Here is a 13324-nt window from a genome sequence, read left to right as displayed (position 1 = left end):
TAATAGAGAGGGGAAAAAAATGAGGAGAAGCAAGAGCCATATCTGTAATTTGATTGATAGAAGTAATAGGAGTTTCCTGTGGGGCTGCTGGGATAATCGCTGAAAAGTTCCACTTGGGGATTACATGGAATATCTCGAATGTTTGTGGAGGACTTGTGTGAACTATTGATAATGGGGACAATGGGGACAGTCTTCGGGTGTGCTTACACGGTTTGAAACTGGCATGGGATCTGGAATCTTGATTCAACGAAAGCTCTCGAGTGCTTATAAATGGAATGCAATTCACGACACGCTGACTTTGGTATCGTCACCGAAGTGCAGCGAGAGTGTTCTGTCAAAATCTTTTACTAGTTTGTCTCATGTCTAGCAATTGGAACAAAGCCACTGGCACTAGCAGTTTAGGCTAGATGCCCCTCGTTTCGTTTTGCATAAAAAAAGGTGGTAAGACGGTCAAACTCATTTGCACTTTGAATCCATGGGCTGCTTCTAAACAATTGAATTTCTCTGGGGTTATTGAGTTTTTACCTTTTGGCCCAAAACATTTAGGCCCTTTAACAAATATTAGGCCTATACGGTCAAAGCTGCATGGGCTTCCTTGTAAAATTATTTTAGAACAAAAGCTTATATCTTATCTTCCCCCTGTCCCTTTGATGGAGAAATGACAAGTGGCAAAGAAAAATCGCAATACCCGTCAACAAGCATGCTTAGCATAGCAAATTTAGGATCTCAAGGATGGACTGAATTTAATTGATTTTCAACGTTGATTATTATATTTTGTTAGAACAAAGTGCAAGGCAATGTCACGAGATTTGTGGATTCTGTTTCAATTTTCAAGTGGCAGATACCTTACAGTTTTGGCCTCTTGCTAGAAACTTCGGAGTGAAATGTGACATCACCAGAACACCTGCCTTTCAGGAATATTCTTCTTTTTACCCACTTGAGAATTTCCCCTTACGTTTTGGGTATTTTTTAATAAACATGTCAACTTCTGCCACCGCCTGACTCTGCATTCGTCATTTTATTATCTTTTTTTCTACTCCGAAACTAATGTTATATTCTAAAAACATCATACAAGTCCCATCCCGCGAGTGTTTACATTAAAACTATTTTGTTAGATGTTACTTTTTTATTGTTCGATCAAACACGGAGCACAGATGACTATATCCTTGGGTACTAGTGATACTAATTATATTTATACATACATGTATATAGCGGAATTCTGGCCAACGTTAGTGTTGATCTTTTCATATTTTCTGAGAAAAACGAAAGGGAGGAACAGGTCATTAAAGATGTCATGTGAGGAGACAGCGAAAGAAAACAGAGGAGGCAGCACAATAATAGTGTACAACTTTTCAATTGGAGTGAATATAATATTACGTGAGCTGGACCACCAGACACTCCACATGTGTCTTAGGAGAATTTTCAATTTTATGTCAAATTGTGACAGAAAATAAAAATAAAAATAAAAAAAGGAAGGGAAAGAAGACATCTGTAGATTGTTTTATAGGGAGATCAGAGGCTAAAGGAGACAGCTATTGCTATTAGAATCAGCGGAAAAGGTGTGCCAGAATTCAAGTCCAGCCAAATAGAATCAATGTGCTCTCACTATCATTACCTCAGTCCCATCCCATGACCCATCCGCCAATTTCTCATCTTTTTGTTCCTAACGAGTTGCTTCAGATACAGGACTTTTATTTTACACAGTTTTGTGAAATATATTCATTCAAGTATTTGACATGAATGGCCAAAATGACACTGTTGGGTTACCTCCTTTACAGTGTAAGAAACATTCAATCAAGTTGGTTTTCAACCACCAAATGCTTGATTCAATTAATAAGACATATATTAGTTTTTTCGGAAGTCTCAAGTTTAATCCCTAAAAATATAATAGCGTTGGTGGTAATGCTTTGATTTAAAAAGGATCTCATCCCAGCTCGACCATGATGTGGATCCGGATTAGTTTGGATCCCTTGTTAAGTCTTCTCAGTTGGATGAGAAACAAAACCAAAATACTAGATGCTCCAAAAAAAAAAAAAGAAAATAAAAAAGAGTTGGTTTTTAACGGGAACGTCACAAAGCAAGGGAGGGACAGGATTGCGCTCGAGTCTCGAGTGTTGGCCTCCTTGGGGGTCAATAGTCATTGGTAGGGCCATATCATTTCTTAACGTTGTGGGCCCCACAGAAATTGATTAAATTGGACCACACCAACAGTGACTATAATAAATTCTCAGCTTTCAAAACCATTAAGTATTATGATTGATAATTTAGTAATTTACAGATGAGTGTGCTATCCTGTCGGATACGAGCCTGCTTTTAGATTACACACTTGCTGCTTTTGTGGTGTTGCACTCATTAGCTGATAACTTGAGTAAGTTTGTTTTATCTAGATCCAGCTTAAAATATTGCATCCTTAAAAAAAATCATATAATTAAATTTAGCCTTAACCTTTTTTAAACAAATTTAAGTTAGCCTGTCAAATTTGATTTGAATTACTGACTTTACAAATATATAAAATCAATAATTCTAACAGCTGGGTTTAAAATATGCTACCCAAAAAACAAAACTTATATAATTAAATTTGACATTAATTTTTTTTAGGCGAATTTGGGCTGACTTATTGTCGTACCCTAAAATACAACGTGGACGGCGTGAGAGTGGAAAGGAAGGAAAAGCAGAAAAATGGAGATGATGATTTGAGAGGGAAACGTGTAACGGTAAGTGATGGTTGATCCTTTACATAAAGTCAGGTTAAGGATTCGGGAGGACAGGGTTTTTTTTGGGGGGCTGGCTGAATTTCTAAAGAGAAAAAAAGGAGAAACTGAAATCAGGGAGGTGATTTCTAAAAAAAAAAATCGAGAGGACGAGGTCGAGGAATTGGGTTGAAGTTCTGTGAAAAAAAAAGTGAGAGACTGAGAGTTCAAACTAAGAGTGTTGGAGAGAATTTTTGGGGGTTGGGCTGGCTGAATTTTGAAAGAGGAATGAGGCAAGAAGAGTAATTTAATGAAGACAGAGAGGATTTCTGGGGAACAAACGATTAAGGAAGGAAGATTAATTTAAGAGAAGAGGCATGGATTGGAAGGCTAAGGGGAAGAAAAGGCATAAATCGATCGTAGACAGGGAAGAAAGAACATCAAAACATCATCAAGTAAATTAAGATTGTGTTTTTTTTTGCTTCATTTGTTCTGTGATTCCTCTGCTTTCCTGTTGCCGTTTGTTCATAAGATTTCAAATTTTGGAAATCAATCTCAGCAAAGAATAGAAACTGATGGAATGGGAAATTTTTGGGTTTATATGCTCTGATTGGTTTGTTTCATTTTCTGTCCGTGATAGATTTTCCCCCTTGTAATTTAATCATATATGTATTTTCTCTTCATTGCACATTTGGTTGCTAATGAAGAAATTTAGAGAAATAATATGAACATGGTCTTGTTGAAATCATGTTTCGATTTACCACTTTTAAAGCGATGGTCTTATTAGTTCTGAAAATTTTCTTCTCCAGTGGCAGGGGAATATGATTTTCTTGAACCCAATCTGGACTCTATGAACTTGAAAGCCATGAGATTTATACGTGTTTTAGCCTTATAAGGATATGCTTGTTGTAATTGGTCATATGCTGTTCTTGCATCGGGTTGCTGAATGTAAAAGCTTATTATTTTTGTTGTTTTTTTCTTTCTTTTCTTTGGGTTATTTTCATTTCTCTCTTTGTTGGTGAATGGTTGGGATCCTCTTTGTGACCAAGGTCATTGTCACGGTAAAAGAAATGTGTAACCTAAGGGAGAGATTCCAAATCATGACCTTTTATTGTCTCTAAATTTCATGGTTGATAAAATTATAGTTTTTTTTTTTTCCTTGAACATTATGGAAAGGATATTTTGTCTTTTTTTTTAGGTTAACTATCTTATCTTTTCACTATATTTTAACGATCATTTGTTTATTTTAGATTTTTTTGCCATGAAGGACATTAAGTCCCCATGAGTACCTAAGTCTATATTTAATGGGCTGTGAGGGATATTAAATCTTCGCGTGTACCCATATTGATTATATCTTGCATTTGTGTATCAAGAACATCTCACATTTTTTTAAAAAAATGAATAGCGAGAAGGCGAGCTATTCGTGCTATCTTTCAATAAGGGCACTAAGTAAGCATAAACATTTTGATATTGATCAATAAAGTCATGAATGATAATAGATTGTCACAAGTTTTGATTTAAAATCACCTTCAAGAATTTACTATTTTGAAAGTGGTTCATTTTAAATTCATTTTTTTTAGCAATCAAAAATAAATTGAACAGCAATTGAATAATAATTTTTTTTTATAATAAATAATCATTATTTATATCTTTTTGGCAATGATCTTACTCACAAAAAAAAAAGCATGATAATAAATTAAATCATGACATGCAATTAAGTAATGAATAATTATTTATTTATTTTTTTTTACTTTACCTTTTTTTTGCTATGAGTAACGTTTAAGTCACCATATGCATCAAATTCATTCAATTGCCATGAGTGACAATAAGTTTCTATAGGTACGTTGAATTTTTATTGAATAATTTTTCAATATATAACATAAGAAAAATGGTAAAATAAAATATGGTAATTTAAAAAAATTTCATATTATAAGGAAAATATAGAATTTTAAAAGGCACTAAGGTCATTTCAATGTCCACGAGTGGTAATAAGTTTCCGTAGATATATTAAAAAACCTTTCCTTTTAAATTACTTTTCTATATTGACGAAGCAATTTAAAAAAAAAAAAAGTATAACAAACAAAAACATTTTTAGAATATAAAATGGGAGTAAGAAAGTGAAACTAAATTATTTTGACAAATTTAAACACAGTACATTTTAGAAAATTGTTTTGTTTATAATTGATAAGTTATCTTCATTTAAACTTCTTTTTATTTTAAATAAAGAAAACTATTGATACTAGTCTTTTGCCCGAATTACGTGGACTTTGATCCCTATCACAGGGTACGTAGGCCTCAGAACTAGATTCTGAGTCAAGTCCTCCTCGTAAATAAATAAATATTTCTCGCTTAATTGTTATTATTTTTATATCAAATTCATGAATATAAAAGGATAATTTAAATAATTTTAAAACTATATTAATATCACACAACAAACTTTAGGTAATCGTTCTCACAAACAGGTATTGTGGGGTGCCTAACACCTTTCCCACACTCAACCGACTCTCGAACTTATTTTTTATTTTTGCAGACCACCCTTATACACCTTTAAACGGTTTTTCAAAATTTTTCTCAAAATTTTAGTGACGACTTTCATTTCTCTAATCTTCCTTCCGAAGGCCGAAACCTCCATTTTCACGCCGTCCGCGTTGTATTTTAAGGCACGACACTTATTGAGGACTCAATTTGAATTATTGGCTCTAAGTGATTGAATGATTTACTATTCAACGGAATAGAGAAACGACTCATCCTTGTTGTCTCCATAAAACGCTGAATTTCTAGCCACTTTTGACATCATAGTTTCAGACAGTTTCGATCCATTCAAATAAGTAAAACATTGAGACGCTTATTTCGATGTGTTGGTTAATTACCTGCACGGTATCTTAACCCAAATGTAACACTGTATTTTAGCAAAAAAAAAAAAAAACAATTACAAGGCAGCATTGACATCCACAACCATTTAAGTTATAGAAAGTCGCATTGATCAAATAAACCTATTTCAAACAATTTCGTAGCGTTTAATAAATTTGGTGAGTAGCACCATATGATGATTATGAATTACACGATTTATAGTTACAATAGAAAACAAAAATTACGACGTAGAGAAACCTCACAGGGACCTACCTGTCAAATCCACCACAGCCTCCTCCACAAGCTCTTCAAGCAACTTTCCTTCAATCTCCTTCCCTAGATTAGCCGTCTCCAGTCCCAACAATTGGATCCACCCTTTTCCCACAACCTCTTTCCCGACAAACCTCTCTACCACCAGGCTGTTGCTGTCCCCACAATCTCCCCAAACACAATGCACCTCACCAGATATTAATTCCTTTATATGAGTCACTATCAGGTCCACTAGTAGTGGAGATGTACCCTCTGGGGTACTGTCGTGGCTCCTACTGCACATTCTGCCCATTAAGTGTATTTCTGATTCGTAACCAGTAATTTCCTTCAGTGCAGCATTGACACAGTCAAATATAAGCTTCTGATTTGATCTCCTCTGCCTTCGTTTGGCCTCATGGAGAGGCTCCTTGTCGTTATTGGCATATTTGTCCCTTATTGATGGGTCCAATGGACTTTCAAGGGAATGCCATCTGCAGTGAAACGAGTCTGACTGCACTTGATCATCAAGTCCAGCAGCTGACAGTAATTTCTGTACATAGACAAGCCAGTCTTGCTCCTCTACCTTTGGGTCTATGGAAACTGTCAAGGATTTCAGAGGATATCGACTAGCTACCCCTGCACAAGAATCTTCCCATGACAGCGTCCGGGCAATTGATTCTATAGGTGGTGATTTGTCAATTAAATTAGAATTCAGAGGCACCCCTATTCCTGTATAACAAATGCAAGTCAGGTCATAATTAAAACAGGCACGTCAAATGAGAAATCCCCAAAATAGCGATTCTCATTACCAGATGCAAGAGAAGTACCCATGTGGCCAGCCTTTATAGAGTCCAAGGATTCCTGAGATGCATTATCATCTCTAAACAGAGGGTCTAAAACTGAGATTGGACTCGGCTGGTCCTGGTTTTGGCTTGATACCCCAGGCATGGGCTGTGACCCAGTCAATCCACACTGAAAACAAATAAATATCTCAGATCCTTGCCGTCAATTTATTTTGTAATTTCCAATACAGATACAGTTCACCATTCCTAATTTGCAATAACATGCAACTGAGATTTCAAATAATTTGTAAAACAAATTGCTTTTGATCACATGCATTGAAGTTCCTCATAGCATGCAACATACACTTTACAAAAAGCACAAGTTGAAAGGATTTAATTCCCTTAATGAAGTAGGAAAAAGCAGGCAGCTGGCAAAAAACAGAAGAAAATTTGCATTGTGCACAACAATGATAGAAGGTTGAAATATGTGCTCATACACGAAAGCCCTCGTTACCTCTAAAGTTATGTCTTGTCCCTTGGAGAGTGAATCGGATAAAGTTTTGCCTGATAATTCATATTGAGTAGGAAGAGGACACTCTCCAAATCCACCATTGCTGATGCTTTGAGATGTGTTATCCCTAACGATTCCAGGAGAATTTGCAAGAGATACTGATGCTTCAGTGATAGTAGATTGGGGCTCATTTTTAGACTGCAGTAGACTAGATTTTTCCTTAGCTGCTTTGTTATTCCTTGAAAAGAACAAACTTGTAACTCTACCTTTAAATGATTTCATACTTTTTGATTTTGTCAGATCCTTGGAGTCATCTACTTTGCCAGCCTCATGATCGCAGACTTCAACACAAAGCCCAGAATCGTAGACAGTAGAAGAGACAGGGACAGATTTTGACCTTGGAAGATTTTTAGGAGAATCATTCACCTGGATTTCTTCATTGGTAATATTACTGCATTCCCTTGGCTTTTGTCTTTATTGCCAGCCTCAACCTCTGGTGAAACAGATTTTTTTGTGTCTGAAAGAGCAAGCATCTCACCCAAGGAAGAGCTCTTGCGCAAATGCCGTTGTTCTTGAGGCCCCTTATTTGATGCTATCATGGCCCATCTTTCAGAAAGTCGTTTCTTTGCCTCTCTGCAAACTGATGACTCAGGAGAATAGGATGCGCGGCTGAAGGATGATGGTGAATAAGGAGCATTATAGCAGTTAACATAATCCCATGAGTGCCTAGGAGATGGTGACATAACTTCCAATTCACTAAAATTTCCAACAGCATAATCATTTTCTGATCTGTTGAATGAACTCTCATCACCCGTGTAGCCATTGGAACAGACACAAGAATGCAAAGCTTCATCTCTTTGATGGCCTGACAGATTTTCATGCACATGGCATGTGATCTCTTTTGCCACTTTCCTTGATTTTGGTACATCATCATCTTCAGGATGGAAACTTCCACTTTGCAAACTTTGAGGTGATGGACAAGTTGGAGAAACCACAGCCTTAAACTCATTAGCCTTACCAGAACTAGGCTTCAATACCACAATTCTAGTATGTTGAACCTGATAATCATCAACTTTCTTGGGGGGTGGAGAAAATCCAGGGTTGAAGTTCCATACTGCTGTTTGACCAACATTTGCTGGTTTTTTTATCTGTTTATCATTCTTCTTTCCCTTTACAGCAGATTTGTCATCATCAACTATCTTTGAAGGTTTGAGCACTGTAATACGCTGAGTTGCAGATTGTGGTTGTGGACTGGGTTGAAGTTCATAAATATTTTGAGAATCCAAAAATCTGAGGAACAGATCTTTATTAGAGCTTAAAACTTCCAAGGCATCTTCAAATTCTTTTGATTGTCGTAGTCTCTCATCTGTTGACAGACGTTTTGCTTCCATAAATTTCTGACGAATGAGAGCCATTTTTTTCTCATTAACATCTTCAGTCCAACTTCCTTTGTCTGTTGTCTTATCTCTAACATTTGTTGTTCTCTGAGATTGCCTCCATAATTCATAAATATCTTTGTATTCAATCTTTTCTGTGTTCTCATGAACTTCACTCAGCATTTCCTTGTCCATTAGTTTATCTTCCAGCTGCCAATGTTTGAATGGCACCCCTGAATGACCACATATATGTTGAGAATAATCTTTTCTATGGCCTCTCTGCACACCTAGATTTGGCTCCTCCCATGGAAGGGATTCAAGCCCCATTAATTTGGCAACTACATTTGGTGGGCTGTGCTTGGAATTAACTTCTTTTGACATTTCTTGGTCTATTAGCATCTTAATAGGCGTTCCATTTATTTTGTTCTTTGATGACGATCTCCTCAAATCAGAAACTATCTGCAAACCCCATGAAAATGCAACAAAAATAAGTACAGCATATCATAAAACCAATCAAAGAAGAAAAGAAGAATCCATATCCAGTAATTTTTAAAAGCAATACAATACCATATTACCATTTTATCCTCTAGCTGATCACCAAAAGGAGGTTTTGCAATCCTTGCAACATCTGATTGGCTCCTTGAAAGCGGAGAAGCTGCAAGTCAACCAGGTAAAGTATAATGAGAGCTGGAAAAATATAGAATATATACTCCCTCCGATCCACAACATAAGACATTTTCTGCAGGCTATTGTTGGTCCAAAATGTAAGACATGTTGTAGTCTTAAGAACTATCTTCCCATTTTTACTTCTGCGTTGGTTAATGTGCACTGAGTAACAAGGCATGGGAAATTGTGGGTGTTAGTTATGGAAATTGGAAAAATAAGTCAATATTTCATGAGATTTAGAGGGAAAAAAAATTCGAATAGCCTTCAAATACATGATACATGTAGGAAGCATTCGGAGAGAGTATATCACAGGCAATAATTTCAAGTGCAACTGTTTCTGACAATGGACAGAAGGAAGAAATAAAAGGGGGGAAACACGATTGACGATATAAAGATAGCTCCACTTTGGTTAATCATGATCCTATATAAATATGATACAATCATAACGGCAAAGAAGGGGACAGGGTGTCAGAAGCCAAAACGGCAGTTAGAAACAAGCTGGAGATATGAAGCTTGAGACAGGAAATAAAGAACAGAATGCGAATCATAGCAAATTTATAACTAACCTAATTATCATAAAGTGAGAAGTCAGTTCGAAATGCAGCAATAAACCCAATTCATTAAGCTCCAAAGAGAAAACTACATGGAAAAAGATGACCTTAACCAGACTAATATTTGAACTGTTATAGTCACTTTAGTCAGTACTAGGCTGCTTTAATCAATAACGCGAGGCATGTGAAAATATCACAGTATAGAAATCCGGGTCAACTCATTTGGCTAAACTATTAAACCAATATCTTGACTAATTTAATAAAATGCTGTGTTTAAAATCAGTTTAATCACGATTTAATTATGATTTTGACTATTAACTCTTGAACCAATGTCTTTGACCTGTTCAATGACTGATTCGGTACCTTAGAAAAAATAAGCTTTAGCTGTGGGTGCTGAATTAACTTTTCAGTTCAAGAATTTTCCTTCTATATTTTGCATCATTCTTCAATCTTCAATTCCACTCATCACCATCACCGAAACCTCAAATTTGAAATCATCAATAAAAGAACACCAAAAAAATAATTTTAAACAACCAAGACGCTAAACGAACCGAGATCATCCGGAAGAAAACTCGGTAGAAAATACAACGAGACTTCGAAAAGAAAACGATCCGAGAGCCTCCCCCAGCCACGAAAAATTAAATGATTGAATGAAAAGAGAAATATTGTAAATGAAATTACCATCACGATGCGGCTTATCAGTAAGCAGCCTGTTCCCAGTCACACCTGCAGTCAAATCAAAGAGGTTTACCATCCTTCCCAAGCATCCCGGAAAAGGCTTCTCATTATTGTGAAATTTACTGTCCTGGATCTTCATCTCAATAGCTGCAGTGAGAAAAGTCCAAGATTAATCTTTAAACGCTGTACATAAGTGCATAACATCTGTTAGGCCATCTTAAATTTGAAGAACTAAAAATGGACAAAATTATCGGGAAAAATGGGAGAAAATCACAAACGCCGCCGACAAATTAAACAAAGAACCCAATAAAAAATATGACTGAAAAAGAAAGATCGAAAACAAAGACGCGGAAACAACAAATCACTAAACCCAAAGTTGAAAACCAGTTCACTTACCCAGAAAGCAACCGGACCGAGTTGTATCGGAATTTATTAATATGCCTTGAACAGACATTTCAATCTCAAACCTCAGTATCAGAGCCCAGGCTATCGAGGGACACCAACAAACGGGCAGAAAAAGTAAGAAGAGAACACAGGCAAGAAAATCCTGGAGCTCGAAATTGTCGAAAAATGGCAGTCACAGAGCATGAATAACCAAATCTATTCATCCGCCCGTGTGGAAGGTAGTAGTTGCAGGAAAATACATCGGCTCAGCGTTTTTCTATTCTTCTCTTCTTCTTGTTTTTTTTTTTTGGAGGGGGGGGTGTGGCGGGGAGCGGAATGATGAAAACCTCAAGACGCCAGTGTTCCCAGCAATTGCACCAGAGTTGTGAAGTTACTATTGCACAGAATTCCACCAATTGAAGCAAAATCAGAGCTCGCAACAAGAATAAAAAAAAAATCAAAAGTGAAGCGAATCGCCAATCTTTAAGAAAGCGCCCCCAAATAAAATTCTTTTGAGGATCCCAAACAGCAAAATACAAATCATGACTGTCGAAAGTAAACGGATACGGAAAGCGGGATGGAGATAATGAAGAAAACAGCTTATTAGGCCACAAATCGATAGCTGATAGACCGAGATTGGACAGGGCGGAAGAAGCGGGAGATTCAAGAACAGGGATATCGAAAGGGAAGCGACGAGAAAAAGCTAAAAATTGGAGGAATTCAGAAAGAAAATATGGCTAGACGAGAGTAAGGTGTAACTAAAAAGGGTGAAGTGAGGTTCCGCTGACAATGTGGCCGGTAGTTGGCCGGAGAAACGGCGGGATCGAGACGCTAACAAGAAATGCAAATGCAAGCATGTATCGTGCTTCACCGACTAGTTGTGTTGTGCGTGGACTTGAAACACGTTCGTCCAACATCACTCACGGAGTCACCGTTGATTTATCAGTTTGGGCTTTGGCTTGAGAGTGAGAGAAAAGGGGGGGGGGGGGGGGGGACAACATTTACATTCATTGGTATGGCTCGCCCTCATTTTTCTTCCAGTCTTAAAATTCGTGACTTTTCATGCAGCTCTTTTTCTTTCTGTATTCTATTTGGAAATTATTTATTACTTTTTGTAGTGGATTGTGATTTCGTTTGGCCAACAATGCTGCGTGAATCACTAGTTTGAGAATGATGTTTTTTTTTTTTCTGTTGGTAAAGAGAGAGAGAGAGAGAATGATGTTTTCCTCCCTTTGTAATTAAATATTAAAGGTTTGTCTCTTCATTTTAACAAAACCATCCGCATCAGCATAAAACATAAAATTATACATGAAGATATAAAAACTTATAACTAATTAACATGTACTATAAACTATAAAACTATAAAACACCTCTTAGATTATCTGTGCTGCATGAAAGAAAATGTCTAGTGGTAAGCAAAAGTACCAATTTTCTTTGATCCTATCTTCTCTCAAGTGGTGGGGGAGAGGAAGAGCAGGGATTAAAAGTGATGAATAAGCGAGTGATTAAGGTTGTTAATTAATAGTTTGATTTAGAACTTGGAAGGAATGGAGAGCAATACACAATGTGGTGGTTTGATTAGGAACATGAAACGTGAACAAGAGAGTAAGAGTAAGAGAATGGGGTCCATCAACTACTTGCCATCACCAACTAACATGACCTTTTCCATAACATCTTTTCTTAAATATCACAGCAAAAATCACTAAACTATAAACAATTTTATACATCAGATTAAGAGGTTGTTTATACACACACACAAAATGATAAAGCCATGCATCCAAATGTATTTTCTTTTTCTGCCTAAAAATCTACTTCTCTGCATCATGGCGCCTTGTTATATATGGGGTTGGTGAATCATTAGATAAGGTGATTTAAAGGTGTATAATTAAACAAAAAATATGAAAATTTTAATTAACATTAGAAGCACTCACAAGGGGATGAGTCTCACATTAACCTCTTGACTTATCAAGTTACTCAGCATTTTCAAAAGTGAAGGGTTGCCAAACAGTTAACATTAAAATTTAAAAGGAGAGTTTTCTTTTTGTACATACAACGCATTGAAAAAATAAAAATAAAAAAATCATTTATGCTAGTATAAAAAGAAATAATTTTTGTTAAGAACAAGATTGAGCGCATATAAAATCCTTAACTTGGGATTTTTTCCCCCTCTAGCATCCAAAAATCCTTAATTATATCCTTACTTGCACGGAGCGTAACTTTTATTAGTTTGACATCCCATATGACATATGTCACTTTTTTTTTACTTAACTTCTTTAGTATATCCTGTAAGTTCCTACAAAGTGGAGTATCAAAATAATTAGAGGAAAAGTATTTAATTTCCATAAAAATAGAAAACATTGACCACAAAATAATGGAGTGGAAGAAAAGAAATTATTGGATGGAGGTGGGCATTAGGGAGAGCAAGGAAATCTTGAATGGGCCACATATCATTTTCCCTTATTATGACCATCAATGAGTGACGTCTAAGTTGCACATGCACCTGAAAATGACCCTATTCCCTTCATATTAATTACTCTATCTCCCTAGTAACATTTCATCATATATAATGTATCCGACGAATATGTGT

At 36.3% G+C, this 13324-nt stretch overlaps 1 protein-coding gene across 1 annotated transcript; it reads right to left on the bottom strand.

Annotated features, from left to right (window-relative positions):
* Positions 1 to 5648: 5648 nt before the first annotated feature.
* On the bottom strand, positions 5649 to 11708 carry LOC129318104 (uncharacterized). Its single transcript, XM_054962665.1, is given in 7 exon segments — positions 5649 to 6518; positions 6599 to 6761; positions 7086 to 7543; positions 7546 to 8917; positions 9034 to 9113; positions 10357 to 10500; positions 10750 to 11708. Coding segments are annotated over 7 exon segments (2994 nt in total). The 5' UTR covers positions 10808 to 11708; the 3' UTR covers positions 5649 to 5799.
* Positions 11709 to 13324: the final 1616 nt, after the last annotated feature.

This window comes from Prosopis cineraria, unplaced genomic scaffold (genome assembly GCF_029017545.1).
Source record: "Prosopis cineraria cultivar Desert tree isolate PC_DT_omini unplaced genomic scaffold, ASM2901754v1 PC1, whole genome shotgun sequence".
Taxonomy (NCBI): Eukaryota; Viridiplantae; Streptophyta; class Magnoliopsida; order Fabales; family Fabaceae; genus Prosopis; species Prosopis cineraria.
Note: the sequence above shows the minus strand (reverse complement) of the source record. Positions and strands in the feature narration are given on the sequence as shown.